The 17,419-nt window shown below is 36.0% G+C and overlaps 4 protein-coding genes across 5 annotated transcripts in view; 2 read left to right on the forward strand and 2 right to left on the reverse strand.

The window, feature by feature from the left end:
* The window catches only part of LOC116019404 (gibberellin-regulated protein 2-like), a 2,852-nt gene extending 1,042 nt beyond the window's left edge, over nucleotides 1-1,810 (forward strand). The window contains exon 3 of the mRNA XM_031259587.1: nucleotides 1,323-1,810. Within this exon, the coding sequence (XP_031115447.1) occupies nucleotides 1,323-1,504 (182 nt within the window). The 3' untranslated portion in view covers nucleotides 1,505-1,810. The remainder of the gene's footprint in view (nucleotides 1-1,322) is intronic.
* A 1,369-nt stretch (nucleotides 1,811-3,179) lies between these two features.
* On the reverse strand, nucleotides 3,180-4,510 carry LOC116018776 (gibberellin-regulated protein 2-like). Its single transcript, XM_031258763.1, has 3 exons — nucleotides 4,379-4,510; nucleotides 4,249-4,291; nucleotides 3,180-3,361 (listed from the first exon to the last, which is right to left on the reverse strand). Exons 1-3 carry the CDS (start codon nucleotides 4,436-4,438, stop codon nucleotides 3,180-3,182), a joined length of 285 nt encoding a protein of 94 aa, XP_031114623.1. The 5' UTR covers nucleotides 4,439-4,510.
* A 3,760-nt stretch (nucleotides 4,511-8,270) lies between these two features.
* Nucleotides 8,271-13,095, forward strand: LOC116019859. The gene is made up of 7 exons (XM_031260215.1): nucleotides 8,271-8,739; nucleotides 9,142-9,894; nucleotides 10,479-10,831; nucleotides 11,384-11,595; nucleotides 11,893-12,149; nucleotides 12,229-12,407; nucleotides 12,505-13,095. The coding sequence occupies exons 1-7, from the start codon at nucleotides 8,478-8,480 to the stop codon at nucleotides 12,589-12,591; spliced, it is 2,103 nt and encodes a 700-aa protein (XP_031116075.1). The 5' UTR covers nucleotides 8,271-8,477; the 3' UTR covers nucleotides 12,592-13,095.
* LOC116019860 lies at nucleotides 12,983-15,547 on the reverse strand. Of its 2 annotated transcripts, none has more exons than XM_031260216.1 (2): nucleotides 13,364-14,730; nucleotides 12,983-13,258 (listed from the first exon to the last, which is right to left on the reverse strand). In XM_031260216.1, exon 1 carries the CDS (start codon nucleotides 14,453-14,455, stop codon nucleotides 13,508-13,510), a length of 948 nt encoding a protein of 315 aa, XP_031116076.1. In that variant the 5' UTR covers nucleotides 14,456-14,730; the 3' UTR covers nucleotides 12,983-13,258; nucleotides 13,364-13,507. The 2 variants fall into 2 exon arrangements, with proteins under 2 accessions (XP_031116076.1, XP_031116077.1); XM_031260217.1 differs by lacking the exon at nucleotides 12,983-13,258 and adding an exon at nucleotides 14,797-15,547 and having other exon boundaries at nucleotides 13,341-14,413.
* Nucleotides 15,548-17,419: the final 1,872 nt, after the last annotated feature.

The following is a 17,419-nucleotide window of genomic DNA, read 5'->3' on the forward strand; positions in this document are numbered from 1 at the left end:
CCCCCCCCCCCCCCGCCCTTTTCTTTTTTCGCTAAATTTGGTTGAGAATTTGTAATGACTTGTCAAGTGGGACAACATTTTCAAGAGTACCCTATTTTTTTTTTTTTCTCGATCGATCAATACAAACTTAGTTTGTGTAGTTATTTCTATACCAAAACTCATATCTTAATTGTCACTTTAGGCCCCGAGACTTATATCCCAATAGACCTAACTTGTATTTTAGGATCTCGAAACTTATATCCTATTAAATCTAAACTTGTATCTGGGTATGTAGTCACTTTCCATCATAAGACTAGCTAGCTTGTAGTTTGATAGTTATTTTAGATCAAAGACTTATATCCTAGCTATTAGATCTAAATTTATACATATAGGTTTACGCTATAAGATTAATATGTCAATAGTTACTTTAGATGATTTCAAGACTTATATATTTTTTTAACCTTAACATATGTATCCTAGTGGTCACTTTAGATCCCAAAATTTATATACTAGTCATTATTTTAGTCTGCGCCCCTTATATTCCAATGATTTTTTTTTTTTGAACCTATGCCAATGAATCTAAATTGAGAAGTACAGTCACTTTATGCCATAAGACTAGCTTATTATTACCCAAGACTTACATCCCATTAGATCTATAAATTAAACCTGTATTTAGATCAAGGGTGCCAATGCTAGCTGATGACTCGTCCTACTGTAGACTTTTTTATTTTATTTTATTTTTTTTTCATGGGCATTTGCAGGCTGGCCTGCGAAGCCCATGGGCTCAGCGGGCCTAACTTCAAAAAAAAAATAAATTATATTATTAGTATTATTTTATATTTAAATAATTTAACCTAAATAGTATTAATTTTTTCGTGTTTAAAAATTTAAAAACAATTACATTTTTTAAGATTTGAATGTTTATATATATATAGACACACGTTTTAATTTATGAAAAGCCGGCAGGCCGACCCGTGCACGCAAACCTGCTAAGCCAGTTAGGCTCGCATTTTCGTAGGCAAAAGATTCTAGGACTTAACTCGTCCCACTGCGGTACCATTTACGGTTAACCCGTCGGTTTCAATCCACCTTGACACCCCTAATTAGATAGTCACTTTATGTAGGCCTTTACACCATTAGACTAGTATTTGGGTAGTCACTTCAGGTGTTTACACGATAAGACTAATTCGTATCTTACTTTAGGCGATTTCAAGACTTATATAATGACCATCACTTTAGACCTCGGAGACTTGTATCCTGGCCTGGTGGTCACTTTAGCTTATAATGTAAAGTTTTTTTTTGAGGAATTGAAATGTATGTATATATGGGTGTGCAACGCACAGATTGTAGGTATGCTTGTGGAAGAAGATGCAGAAAGGCGTCGAGAAAGAATGTGTGCAGTCGAGCATGCACCACGTGCTGCCGGAGATGCAACTGCGTTCCGCCGGGCACATACGGCAACACCCATCTCTGCCCCTGCTATGCCAAGCTCAAGACCCATGGAGGCCACCCCAAATGCCCTTAAATTTTGCTATACAAATATATACATAATGCAAAATGAATATCTTTTGAGAGGATGATGAAGGGTAAAGCTAGTGTAAGGGTATTGTACAATGTGTGGGAGGTAAATGGAATAAATAAAGTTAGTAAATGCTGCATTATTGTGCAGTGGGTGATTATGAGTAGGATGTTTGGTTGTATTATGTTTTTTATTTTGTTTTCTTGTAGAGACAATTGGAATAAAGGTATTCACGCTTTAGCGTTCATGTTACTGGCCGGGTGAAAGATTCAAATCTTATCAAGATTAATATATATATACTTATTGTGGATATTAATGTACAAGTATATTTTGTGATATGGCATTATTGTATAAGCACATCATGTGGCTGGTGGAGGGGTGAAAGGATCTCAAGATAACGAGTATACACACAATATTCTTAAATTTGAATATTCTTTGTTTTTTGCTTCTTCTTATTTATTTAGGGTGTGTTTGGTTCGCACATGGGCATCGGAATCGGAATAGGTATCAAATACTTGGTAATGATAATGGGTTTTGGTGAAAGTATATATTTTGCATGTTTAGTAGTAGGGTGGAATGAGAATGATTATTAATAATTGGGAAAAGAGATGAAACTTTTTTTTTTTGAAAACCGTACCCTTATATTCTTGCATCTGTTAACCACTTGCTGAAAGTGATGATGGCAATACAGATCGTCCCGTTCGTGCCAACGATTACTTGGCATGCCAACCATTGCATGTGTTTGCTTTAGGCATGTGTGCTATTGTATTTGCTTTAGGCTTGTGTACCATTGTATTTACTTTAGGCATGTATGCTTTGTTTTTACTTACATATATGATATTGCTCCTATTTTAGACCTATGCGCCACTCATTTATTGGTTCTAGTCTGTGGGCTTGTGTGCATCCTTGCAGCTTGCTTGGCCTTTGGGTCCTTTCTGTCATTTTGGCATACGTACTCCAAGAGCTGTCTTATGTTGTTGAATTTTTGGCAAAATTGAGACATTCTTGGTTACTAATTATTTTGTGGTTACGCCTTGAGTATTTTTTTTTTTATTTGGTTTAGACTAGGTTTAGTTTTTTTTTTTTTTAAATAAAATTAAAAACAAACAAAATCAAATGAGAATGTCTTAATACTAAAAATTAAAAACCTTAAAATTAAAGGTGAACATATTCTAATCATGATTATATAGGCCCTGTTTGGTAAATGACTATTAGCTAATTGGGTTAGAAGGTATGATTTGTTGATAACATTAACTGATTGTAGAAAGTTGTTTGATAAATTAGCTGTTTGGTATAATTTCTTTTCTCAAAAAGCTAAATAAAAAGACTGCTTTGAGTAGTCTTTTGAATTTTAGCATTTTAGAGTTACAAAAAGCTTATTAACCAAACACTTAACCAAGTCAAACAACTAATAGTGGTCAAATAAGTCAAAATTAAAGGTGAACAGATTCTAATGGTGATTATATAAAACTTGAGGAAGATATATAAGTTTTTAAAATGTAAAAATATATGGCCTCCGTTTACAATGTACTCATCAAATCCATATATAGTTATCACACACATATATTAATATTTAATTATGTATTACAACATCATATATATTGAATTAGGAATATTCAAAAGAAGATATATATATATATATATATATATATATATATATATATATAATTGAATTGGTTAATTAAGGGCATTTGTGGCGGCCACCGTGTGTTTTCATGTTGGCATAACATGGGCAAACATTCTCGTTTCCGGCGGTCCCCGGCGGCACGCAATTGCACCTTTGACAGCATGTTTTGCATGCCCTCATGCACATCTTATGCCTCCCCGACTTGCTGCAACGATAACTGCATTTTGACGGGCAATCTGCACCGCATGCATCACAATATTCGTTACATTTCATAAGGTAATGAGTTTAATTATTGTCAACAGTTTTTCAGTCAAACTCGTCACTTAAGTCGTTTATCGGTCTCCGTCTAACAATTCCCCTCCCAGCACCGATCAGCCTTAATTGCACAGTTTTTGCTTTTGCTGGGACTCGAACTATTTCTTAGGATTGAGTGTATACCATTACGTCAAAAAGTTATAGCTCACAATGAATGTGTAACTTTATTTCCTTATATACCCTCACATTTTTTAGAGACAGGGTGCTAGACTTGGTCATTCACGTACTGGCCTCCGCCTAACAATTCTCTAGCTACAAATTGTTAAACTTGGTCACTCATTGGCCTCTGCCCAACAATCCCCTAGCCACTAATTGCTAGACTTACGAACCCTTCATTGACCTCCACCCAACGCTTCTAATACATATGGTTTACCTTTCTGGCTCTCTTATGTTGTTTATTATGAGTTATTACATAGAAAGTGAGGTTTATCTAGTGTACACTTTCTTGAGTAGTGGTGCAAGTTTCACTCATCACCAAAAAAAAAAAAAAAATAAAAAAAAATCAACCTTACCTGATAAAATTGAATCATATAAAAAACCCAAGTAAATATTACCATGCTTCAAGTTCTAATTTTTTCTCTATCGTAAAGAATTCTCTTTTTACATTAACTACTCTTTAATCGCATATCAACTCTAATCTTATAATTTCTATATGTTATGTTACAAATTCCGATTATCTTGAAGAATTCTCTTTTCGCATATATTGATCTTAACATCATATCAAAAATTTCAAATTTTATCAATAACATTATATTACCAAACAAATATTACATCGTAGAATTTTTTTCATGAAATATATTTGGCGTACCTATAGCAGCAACTGTCAAGTGGTGACCATTGTATATCTCTACCTGAAAATTAAAACCATAGTACCTGAAATTATTAACGAAAAATTTTGGAAATTATATACATTAATATATATGAATTAATTAAAATACCTCATGTACTATGATAAAACAGAAGATCAGCAACAACAACGTTAACCTTCCATTGGCCATGGCTAATTAAATTAAAGATTTTGTTGATGATATATAATATATATAGCTTATTTGTTTGGGTATTAGAGAGAGAGAGAGAGAGAAAGAGAAAGAGAAAGAGAAAGAGGGAGAGAGGGAATATAATGTAGTAATTGAAAGTGGGATTTATGTTGAATTGAAGACTTCATTAAGTAGGAAATTAAAGGTGGTTATATAAAACGTACGTCCGACAAGCAGCATATATGTGTTTCTTGGCATTTCGTGTTATCAACAATATAATGATCCCATTTATGCGAAACCCCTATGTTGCTACGTACTTATTATATTTGATCTCTTAATTAGTCTTGAAGTATTACAACATTAGAAGAATAATGTTATTTTCTCTTTCATTTTAGTTGCAAATGTTTACATGAAAATAAATTTCTTTTAATTTATTGTCAACATCTTTCCAGTCTAATTTGTCGCACAAGGTCTTTAATTTATAGTGTGGTTTACCTCTATAATGTGGTTTATAAACTGTTAAATAGACCTGTGACTTATCAAGTGCACACTCTTACATAATGACTACATTATATTTAATTTCTTTTGTCACTTAAAAATAAAATAAAAAATACTCACTTCGTATGAATTAAATATAAAAGGAACGTAACTAATCATATATTGTCACGCTAAAGTTTTAAATATTAGAGTGGGAATGTAGCATAGCCCTCTGATTATAATATAAAGTTAATTATACCAGAGGTCCCTTGTCTTTGGTGACATTCCAAATTTAGTCTCAAACTATCGTTTTTGACATTTAACATCGCAGACTATTATTTTTTGGACACTTTTAGTCTTTCTCATGACTTTTCCTATTGTTAGTAAGGGCATTTTTGTCTCTTCATATTTTTCTTTTGTTATTTTTTCGGTTTCAACTGATTTAATTGCTTTAGAACTTTACTAAAAACCCATTGAAAAATATGATTACTAAAAATAAAGATTATCTAAAGTCCTAAACCAATTAAACCGGTTGAAATCGAACAAATAACAAAATAAAAATATAGAAAAGACAAAAATGCCCTTACTAAAAAATAAAAGAAGTCATGAAAATGACTAAAAGTGTCCAAAAAATAATAGTCTGGGATATTAAATAGCAAAAACGATAGTCTGTGACTAAATTTGGAATTGCCACCAAAGCCAAGAGACCTTTGGTGGAATTTACTCTTATAATATATGTATGAATTGAATTTAGAAATCTTAACTTCAAAAAAGTAAATTAAACTTTTAGTTAATATAAAACACATAACTTAATTAACAGGTTTTTCTCTCTCTCATTTCGTGGAGGGTTTTGAGGGTTTTCTCAGCCGTTACTAGGTTTTCCGGTAAGGTTTCTTTTGCGGTTTTCGCTTGTGCGTCGATGGAGGAGGGTGGTACGAGTGGTCTTGCGGGGGCCTGCGAAGGCTTAACTATTGGCGACGACGAGGAGGGGGTGGTGGTAGAAGTCGACGACGTTGCTGAACCGGTGGTTGATATCTGTTTCTCGGTGGTAGGGCGTGTTGTTACAGATCGCCCGGTGAAGTTTGTCGTTCTCAGAGATGTCTTGTCGACGGCGTGGCGCCCTGCGAGGAGTGTCCATGTTAGTGAGTTCGGGAGTCAGAGGTTTAAGTTTTGGTTATTTCATGAGACAGATATATCACGAGTGCTGGAAAATGGACCTTGGACGTTTGAACAGAATTTGGTAGTGCTGCATAGGTTAGCGGAGAAGGTTGATCCCTTGGAGGTTAACCTGGATAAGGCCTCCTTCTGGGTGTAGATTCATAATCTACCTAAAGGCTTTATGTCAGCAAAAGTTGCAGATCTTTTGGGGAACTCAATTGGGGTGTTTGAAGCGGATGACCCTCGGAATTTTAAGGGTGCGGGAAAAACATTTATGCGTGTGCGTGTCTAACTTGATGTGTCTAAACCTTTGAAGGCAAAGCTGAAGCTGAAGAAGCCCGGCGGGGATTGGTTCTGGGTTGATCTGAGATACGAGCGCCTCCCGTCCTTTTGCTTTCTTTGTGGATTCATGGGCATGGGGATAGGTTTTGTCCAAATGTGTTGGAGCAGCCGGTGAAGGGGAGAGATAAGTTGTTTGGAGCATGGCTGAGGGCGGGAGGCTGGAGGGTGACGTCTGCGCCGGTGAACCGGTGGGTGGTGCTGGACCCATCGTCGGTGGAGGAGGAACCGGCGACCGTTGGGGAGAAAAGTGTAACGGCTACTCATAATGGCATTCAAAACTCACATTTAATTGGGAATGATTGTATTCGTTCAGCATTAAATGTGGGTAATCATGGTGACAGGAGAGCTGTTACTTCCGTTATGGAGTGCCCAGATGGAGTAAATGAGGAGGGGGAAAGCGAGGGTGTAGCGGAACATATGTCGTTTCATCGGTCTGGAACTGCAATTGTGTTGAACTGATACTACAGTTGTGTTGAACTGATACTGCAGTGTGTTGAATGGATGAAACGATCTGTGTTCCGCGCAACTGCAGTTCCCTTTTAACACAACTGCAATATCAGTTCAACACAATTGCAGTATCAATTCAACACAACTGCAGTATCAGCTATGACCATGATCCATAGTATAATTTGCAGATAAATATATATCATGTAATTTCTATTCATGCATTTTACTATCGTCAAAATATAATTTTACCATATTTGTATTATGATTTGAAAAGAGAATTTTAATTTATGAAATTATATTTTAAATGGAGTAGCCAAAGACCTTGTGGTCTAATGGCACCCAATGTCCCAGTTTACACTCTTACATGGATGATGGGAGTAGGTGCCTTAGGGGGTGTTTGATGGCTGATTGCGTTAACTGGTTTGACCAGCTGGTTGTATTAGCTGTTTACTAGTAGTTGATTGAATGTAAAATGACATTTAAGGGTATTATTATTATTATTATTATTATTATAAAATAACAAACACACCACCCATTTAAAAGTAAATTTGATTTCAAAGGATAAAATAGTCAATATACCCATTGTTCTCAACCAGTTGATACAAAAAGCTACATTCATTAGCTTTTCAATTTTCAGCTTATTGGCCCAATAAGCCAAGACCAATAAGTCATTTACCAAACACTTCAAAATACCTTATTGGTTGGTCAAAAAGTTAAACTTAGTCAAATAAGCTAAAATTTGGCTTATAAGCCAATAACCAAACACCCGTGGAACTTATTGACTCTGAAAGTAGCTATGAACATTTACTACATTGTAAACGAGTCATTTCCTTATTTACTACATTGTAAACCAGTCATTTCCTTATTTAAATTTACTTTTATTTTAGAAGTGAATAATATTATAATTATAAAATTAAAATTATTAATTACATAAAAATTAATAAAGCAATAGATGATGGGAGTCAACAACATGCGACTCCAGAAATGAGATTTGAGTCATTCAATATTACAATTCATTCAATATTCATTTATAAAAATTACTTTTTAACATTCATTTATTAATGTGTTAAATTATACTCCGTAATAGATTTTAATTATTGTGTTTATTATTATTTTTGGGTAACGAGAAAAATTCACAATAAAAACGTATAATTTGTATTACGTTAACATGAATAGAATACTACATTGTAACCGAGTCAGTAAAACTCAAAATAAACATGAATAGAATACAAAATGATATATACTGAGATTACAATTAGAGACATAACACAGCAGGACTGTAGAGTCCTAACAGCTAACACGTTCAACATTGGGGGTTTGGATCTTTGGGTTATTAAAAATAAAATAAAATAAAAATAAGAAGCCATTTAGTATTAAAAAACAATACTCCGTATTATATTATTATCATAAACAAAATCAAGGGTGGTTTGGTAACTACACACGAAGTCCAAGCAAAATCGCCGACCCTCTCCCGTCTCCGTCTCCGCGATTCATTTCCCGGCGGCTCAGAAATCTCCCAAAAGTCGCCGGTAAACTCTACTCCGCATCTGAATCCCCAGTGATACAACTACGCCTATTCAAACACATGTGCACACAGTAGTATCTTTGCAGTGTTAGCGTACTGCGCAATCATCGAATGGCTCAGTACAGGCAATCTGGTTACAGTAATGGCGGCGGAGGAGGATTAGCTAGGAACGGCGTCGCGTCGAATCACGTGTCGATTGCGGTTCGGTCCTCTGCGCACAAGCAGCAGCAGCAGCAGCAATCGCGGCTTCTCCATGGCCACCACCGCCGGCTTAAGAGCAACAAAATCTCGGTCGGCGGTATCATTGTCATCCTCTCCCTCTGCTTTGTCGTCTCCGTCATCGCTTTTCTATACTTCACTTCCCAAAATAAAGGTATATGCACATCCATACTCAAATATACGGAGCCTTCAGTGTATTGTACGAGTTTGCTACTTGATTTTTTTGATAAGTAGAGTGAAGCTTGCTGCTTGATTCATAGTGCAGAACCTTATGTTTAATGTCGTTAGTTTGTGGATAATTACATTTAGGTTAAGTGGATTGAGCTTTTCTTAATTAATTGAATCATTTAAAAGAGAAATGGAAATTAATAAAGCTTGTTTATTTGAGCCAGGTTAAGGATCTATTACTAAAATTTACTAATAATTGAATGCAACTCTTTATCTGATTATGATAATCATAATCTGTTTAAACAGCATGTAATTCTAGTTTTCTTGGTAATGAGAAGTGCTCACCAGGTTATGATCTATAAGATGTTCTCTTTCTTTGTTGTTGCAGAATTTGATAATAGTCATGCACAGGATGCTGACATTGAAAATGATACCGATTTTCTTACTAATGTGACAAGAATACGAAGACAAAAAGTCCATTTTGGACATGGATCGGTTCAACATGGCAGGGATTCCCGGGGTTGGGACAGGGATGACAGAACCAGAGATGATAGTTACAGCGAAGAGGAGTTGGAGAGGAGTCTTGATGGTTCTTTGGATAAACTCCATTCTCCTCCAAAGGGCAAGAATACTGATAAGAAATCTTCAAGTACTGAATCTCATAGAGGTTTGGATTATAGGGGCAAAGGTTTATATGGTGAATCCGGGCGTGATGAACTGAAAGCATATGAAGCTGAATATCAGGCCTCTTTGAACAATATTGGACAATCACAACAGGGATATAGTGCTAAGAACAACCATCCATCTGATTCTGATAAGGGAAAGAAGACTGAGACTGTAGACATTGATGATGCATATGATGATGGCATTGATTTAGATGATACGAATGCAGAAGGATATGATGAGGTGGGCCATGAAGATGAGGACCATCCTGGAGCTGTTGACAGAGATGAAATACATCCTTTTGATATACATGATGATGGGGCCAAGAACAAAAATAGTGCCGTAGAGGTTGGTAAAGGTGAACTCATTTCAAGCACTCAACATTCTAAAGGTAATTTGAATGCAAGAAATGATAGACACTCTGGAAGAAGGTCTACATCTGAAAAGCGGCTGGCTTCAAGGAAGAAGTCAAAGCGGCGTAAGTTTAGTAGCATTTTCCTTTTCTTGTATTTGTATGTGCTATTTGTTTTGGATTCTATCAGCCTCATGTGGTTACATAACCTACCTTTATTTGCATTTCTGTACCTAAATAATACTAATAAACTCTGTGAAACTACCTTCAAATGGAAATAAGTGTACATGCTAGTGGCAAAGTATCAGAAATATCTAAATATCAAGAAGTTGCAGCCCAATAAGCAACACTTCATTGTTTTAGAGCTAGAGTAATTTAGTGTTGTGCAGCCTCTCATGGAATTGGTTTCCCTATGCCCTTAGGAGAGCTTTTCAACCTTTGAATGTGCTATTACTGCTGTTCATGGTAAAGTGTCTCAATTTAAATTTTGGAACATATATGCATGGTATTGTTTTATGAAGGTTGGGCTTGGTGTAATGGCCAAGTGCTCACCTGTTTACTGTTAGATTATCATTCTAGTGCTGTTGTGATAACCTCTCTAAAAATTGGGTTAACATTGTGTACATCTTCCTTGGTGACCTCTGTGAGGTAGGAACCTCATGCATTGGGTCCAACTCATTGTATTCAAACTTTGTGCATTCTATTTACAGGCCCCTGTGAGATGAAACTTTTGAATTCTACTGAACTGCTTGTAGAACCTTTAGAAAGCCGAAAATTTGCAAGATTTTCCTTGCAGTATACTGAAAGAGAACATAAGCCTGTTGAAGTTGAAAACTGGGAACCAAGATTTGCTGGGCATCAGTCTCTAGAAGAAAGAGAAGAATCTTTTCTTGCACAAGATCAGAAAATAAACTGTGGCTTTGTCAAAGGTCCTGAAGGAGCTCCATCTACAGGCTTTGACTTGGCAGATGATGATGCAAAATACATTAGCAGTTGCCACATTGCTGTTGTTTCATGTATATTTGGAAATTCAGATCGCTTGAGGATGCCAGTAGGCAAACTGGTACCTATAAAGTTACTTTTCCCACATTTCAATTTTTTTGTGCTTATTTTAAATGCTTTTTATTTGATTGGATTTGTCCACTTCTAAAATGCTTGAGGTTGATGATACTTTCAATAAATTGTGTTACTGGCTTGTGTTTGAATTAGCACACACATGCTTTTCCAAATACTTGCTCATTGTATTAGTGCCCCATCTCTCAATCTGTGTCCTGCCCTTCCAGAAGAATGAGAATGAGAAGTGAATCACACACAGTCATAGGGTCTTAAAAAAATAATTTGCATTCAAACTTCATAAGAGTTTGGCTTTATATCAAAGCTTGAACCTTTTGCATCTTTTTGCGAAAATATATTGAAAATAAATTATAAATAGCTTTTATGAATACATCAGTGTGATATGCATATGAGACAAGTAAAAGAATGCACTTATTTTTGAGAGTAGTGTCTCCATGTTCTATTTCTGTTCTGAGCTTTCATGTATTATTATTACAGTACATTAATTTAGTACACTCGAGCAAGTATAGAAGTAACTTTCTTTTTCATTTTACTTCTTCAGGTTTCTCGTTTTTCAAGGAAAAATGTTTGCTTTGTTATGTTTGTGGATGAAGTTACTATACAGACCCTTTCTTCAGAAGGCCAGATGCTGGATAGCATGGGCTTTATTGGTTTATGGAAAATTGTGGTGGTGAAAAATTTGCCTTACGATGATATGCGGAGAGTGGGAAAGATACCAAAGTTTTTGTCGCATAGACTTTTTACTTCAGCCAGGTAAGAAAATGTTACTAATTGCCGTAATTGGTTCTAGATACCTGTAGAGTTTCCTCTTTTGTCCTATTACTCTGTATCTCAAATTGAATATTATTCCAAGTCTAAAAAATCTGCCAAGAACTCCAGTATTCATTTGGGAAAGAACTGAGTCCATTTGAGGGGCCATAGAATTGTTCTTATTATTTCAATAATGCCACGGTTGGATCTTTTATGGATTCTTTTTACACCATGCATGCCTGTTGTGAAAGAGAGATGCTAATTTCCTTGTTCTATGTATTCTATTTTCAAAATACTCAGGTATTCAATTTGGTTGGATAGCAAGTTGCGACTGCAGCTTGACCCTGTTCTTATATTGGAATATTTTCTTTGGCGGAAGGGTCATGAATATGCTATTTCCAATCACTATGATCGGCACTGTGTTTGGGAAGAAGTGGCTCAAAACAAGAAACTTAACAAGTACAATCATACAGTCATAGATGAGCAATTTGAGTTCTACCGGGCTGATGGCTTAAAACGATTTGATGCTTTAGATCCTGAGAAGCTACTTCCTAGCAGTATGTATTAGTATGTTTCAATTTTGCATCTTTAACTTTGTCATACTCCTTGAAAAATTAACATTTGTTATTTTGACAGATGTACCTGAAGGTTCTTTTATTTTGAGAGCTCACACACCTATGTCAAACTTATTTTCATGCCTTTGGTTCAATGAGGTTGACCGGTTTACCCCTCGTGATCAGCTGAGTTTTGCATATACATACTTCAAACTAAGAAGGATGAACCCTGAGAAACCTTTTTATCTCAATATGTTCAAGGTGACACCTGTGAATAGTGCTTCTAAACTCTTGCACAATTTGCTAGTGAATTTTATCAAAAGATTTAATTATGTTAAATCTGTGCTTTTTTCTGTAGGACTGTGAGAGGCGAAAGATAGCTAAATTATTCCATCACCGATCAGAGGAAAGGAGGAAGATTATCTCCCAACTTGAGACAGAGTAGACTTGGGAAATACACAAGGTTTTGGTGGATAGTTCATTTTCTGTGTTGTATTCATAATGACGCTATAACGGGGATTGCTTCCAGTTGATACAATTCACCAACACGCTACAAAGTTGCAATTATGTGAAATACTTCATTGTATGTTGGCAATCTTCTCTGGAAAGGGTTCCTTGTCCAGCTGTACTTAGACAAGTTTGTACTGTGACTTGTACTGACTTGGCTGGTTCGCTCTGGAGCTCCATTCTAGCGTTAGAGTTTCATCCATTGCCTTCTGCTTGCAAGGTGAAGCGCCCCTGTACCCTCACATGTATTTATAAATGTGATAGTTCCAGGTATAGAATGTATTCTTTCCTGTACAAACCGGGTGCCGAATGAACTGTTCCTTTATTAATTTTGATGGCGTTTTCTACTCTGCTTTTATGAAGTCGAGAACTATCTCCTTTTGTATCTCATGTCATTCACTGAACTAAACGTGCCAGAAATATCACCTTGTTAGTTCGGAAATCTGGTGTTGTTTTGTCTTTTGAATTGGTGTTTCTGCATTGAATTTTCTGGTGCCTTTTAATTTGGAAGGAAATCTTTACCTGTTTTCATTACAGATTGCTGTCACCTTGTAATGCTAATGCTTATTGTTTATAGTTATGCAGCATATGTACAGTCCCATAATCTGTCATATATGTAGAAATATGGTTGAGTAAGTTTCACCACACAGAAAGGGGAGGTTTTTAAACAAAATTGACAGAAGGAGAGAATAGCAATCAAAATCACTCACACAAAATTACGAGAAAATTTCCACAACGAAATCCATACAGACTACAGAGAATCTCTGAATGTATGGTTTATTTTCCTTGGCATGTCTGATTTTGTATCTTTTGAACAAAATGGACATTCAAATTTGAAAGCAATCTAAGCTGCATTATTTTTTCATGATCATCTGAATCAACTTGTTTCTTCCCCTGACTGCTGCCTCAAAAAGCTGAATGATTTCTGATTGAAACACCATCAAACCAGCTTTCAGAGCCATAGATTTCTGCTCTACCAACCTTCTGCTTGCCTGTAAGTTCTCTTCTTCTGCAGCCATCTCCTTATTAAGCTGAGCTCTGAGTTCATCAACAGCTTTCTCCATCAAATCATACTCCAGAAACCCCGCCCTCAGATTTTCTGCAGGCATTTGGCGTTTTTGCTCGAAACACGAGGTGAGATCTTTTACAGAGTCCATGAAAGGTTTCAGTTGAGGGTTGAGGCAATGCAGCTTTTCATGTTCCTTAGGAATAGGACAGCGAAATGCATAGAGAAGGATCAAAGAGATGATATTCATGGCTGATCTGAGCGCGTATATAACGCTGAATGAACTATCTTTGAACTTTAGTTTAGTTATTCCAGGATTATGCATGTTGATGTTTCTCCACCTCTCAATTTCACTGACTTTGTTGCTACCCAGTTCCGGTTTCTGAATTTCGTGCAGGGAAAGGGAATCATCCTCACCACTCTGCATATCCTTAAGTGCAAAACCGATCATGAGGCAATACCTGTCGATACCAGATGCTGCAGATTTCAGCATGTTGCAGAGCTCCAAGATGTCCAAGCTCTCATCCATGTACTCATCCAAATGATTGCTGCTCATGCCACTCCATGACAAAGGCGGTTTCGCGTTCTCAAACAAAACGACAAGCATCGCATGCATCTTCTTCAGCAGAGCCACCGCTTCATTGCACCATTGAAGCGACAGCTCGTTCTCCTCCAGTGATCTCTGCAGGCTTCTGATATCGGCCCCTAACGAGGCAAAGGCTGCCACAGCTTCACCATCCATGGCTCCTCTCATCTGAAATGGTGGAAGACAGGTCAGAATTCCCATTATTCCCATAATTCCTATTTGAATTCTCTGTTTGGTGAGGTGAAGGAGAGGGTGTTGGTGATTGTGATGGTGGGGGTGGGGGTATCTTATTTCATGACAACATTGTCATCACAAAAATAAAGAACACAACACATCTCTGGGTATAGTATCAATTCCTCGCCTCTAAATAGGCGATGAAAGTGAATCATGCTTTCTGGACAAGGCTCTGTAAAGAAAACTTTAGGCTGATGAAAAATAATAAATTAAGCAAAAGTTGAATCTCTAAGAAGTTAAGTCACGCAAACCCTTTAGTTTCCCCCCTAGAATTTAAATATGTATATATATAGTATTATAGTATCTAGTATCCCTACCTCAATTCGAATTCATTCCAGGTTGACCCTTACTCGATGAAAGCTAAACCCAAAACCTTTTAACACGAGCACACATACAAGAGTCGACCCTTCGACTCTACAGTTGTATGCCTGTATTAACAATCAACCAACCAACTGTTCTAAATTGTTGGGTTAAATTCTCATCATATCGATGGTAAAATTGGAAAAAGTTTGGGTCTAAAGTTTGAGATATGATTTTCAGTGAAAGAAGGATGGGAGGAGTTGTGAGGGGAAAGGCAAGAGATGCGATGCATACAGATAGAATTTGTGCTTTTCCGCTTGAAAAGAGGCACTTTGTGTGTCTAGTTGTCGGGTTTTTGATAAATTCTCGTAACTTTGGTCCTAGGTTTAAGGATTGGTACATTACGTGAGTTATTTTGATAGCTTACCTTGGTTCCTTTTACCCCCAAAACCTTCATGCTACAAGAGGAAATAGCTGGAGGGAGGGACAATTTCGGGAAAAAAAAATCAATCTTTTTCCTTTTCGCAACCGCGGGGAGGGACAAAGAATATTCGTCTCTTTCAATTTTAGAAACGAGGTATGGAATCAGGGGCGGACCTAGAAAATTTTTATTAAGGGGCGGGAATACCATGTCTAGGCCAAGCCAAGTACAATATGAATTATTATTATACACATCATCTAATTTTTAAAAACTTTTACGTAAATTGACAATAAATACATAATTCGGTGTTGAGATAACTTCAATGTTATATAATATGATATTGCAATATTAAGGATTTAATTGTTTAAAATTGAGTTTTAATCAATTAATGTATTGATATATCAATTGAGTTTAACCATTAACAACATTTGGATAATTTAAAATCAAATTTATATAATTTAAATTGTCTCTACATTCAGTTTAAACTTTTAAATTAATTACTTAATTTTGAATGATTGAATGTTAAATTAGCTGTAATAATTTCATATCAAGTTTGTAAATTAAAAAAGGGAAGAGGGAGGGAGGGAGGGAGGGGGGGGGGGTTACATAATTACACACATTATATGCATTGTCTCAAACAAGACACATTAAAAAAATCGTGACTTTTTTTGGGTGACTCCTTTTTTCTATGTTAATTTGCATTGCATTTATCACGTTAATAGGCAGTAACAAATATTATAGAAAAAAAAAGTAGGCTTGATATTACTCTTTAATAAAATGTAAACAAAAAAAAAAAAAAAAAAGAAGAAGTTATGAAACTGCAATGTCAAAAGATCGATTCTTATACATGAGTGAATGATGTCAAAAAATAAAAATAAAAGTTTAGGCTAGACTTTTTGAAGAGTCAAAGTCAACATGCTGAAGGCGACTAGGACAGTTAGCGAACAGAGCTTTCGACAAACTACTCGTGTTCGAGCTCGGTAAGCGTTCGTTTATGTTCGTTTGTTAAGGTAAACGAACATTAACAAACAAAATTTAGAGCTCGATTAATAAACGAACAACATTAACAAACAAAATTTAGAGCTCGATTAATAAACGAACAAAGTCTGAACAGTGTTAAGCTCGTTTGCTAAGTGTTCGCGAACAAGCTCGTTTGTGTTCGTTTAGTAGTGTTCGTAAACAAGTTCGTTTGTGTTCGTTTAGTAATGTTCGCGAACAAGCTCGTTTAGTGTTCGTTTAATAATGTTTGCGAACATGTTTACAAATATATATAATTGTTCGTGAACGTAGATTATTTATTGTTCACGAACAAATTGTGTTCATGAACATGTGCAGTGTTTGGTTATTAAGTGTTCACTAACGTGTTCATGAACGTAAATGAACATGTTTTGTTAACGTTGCGTGTTCGGAACTTGTTCGTTAACGTTAACGAACACGTTCGTGAACGTGTTCGTGAACGTTAACGAACACTAACGAACGCTTAACAAACAAACGAACAGGATTTTCAAAAACCTTAACAAACGAACACGAACACTCCAAAATCCTTAACAAACGAACACGAACAGCTTTCGTTCGTTATGTTCGGTTCGTTAACAGCCCTAAAGCGACTTAACTCATACCTATATTAGTTTAAAAAACCAAAGTCTGAACAGTGTTAAGCTCGTTTGCTAAGTGTTCGCGAACAAGCTCGTTTGTGTTCGTTTAGTAATGTTCGTAAACAAGTTCGTTTGTGTTCGTTTAGTAATGTTCGCGAACAAGCTCGTTTAGTGTTCGTTTAATAATGTTTGCGAACATGTTTACAAATATATATAATTGTTCGTGAACGTAGATTATTTATTGTTCACGAACAAATTGTGTTCATAAACATGTGCATGTGTTTGGTTATTAAGTGTTCACTAACGTGTTCATGAACGTAAATGAACATGTTTGTTAACGTTCGCGAACATGTTCGGGAACGTGTTCGTTAACGTTAACGAACACGTTCGTGAACGTGTTAGTGAACGTTAACGAACACTAACGAACGCTTAACAAACAAACACGAACAGGATTTTCAAAAACCTTAACAAACGAACACGAACACTCCAAAATCCTTAACAAACGAACACGAACAGCTTTCGTTCGTTTATGTTCGGTTCGTTAACAGCCCTAAAGGCGACTTAACTCATACCTATATTAGTTTAAAAATACCGAATACAAAAAAAAAAAAAAAAAAAAAAAAA

Source organism: Ipomoea triloba, chromosome 5, assembly GCF_003576645.1.
Source record: "Ipomoea triloba cultivar NCNSP0323 chromosome 5, ASM357664v1".
Lineage (NCBI taxonomy): Eukaryota > Viridiplantae > Streptophyta > Magnoliopsida > Solanales > Convolvulaceae > Ipomoea > Ipomoea triloba.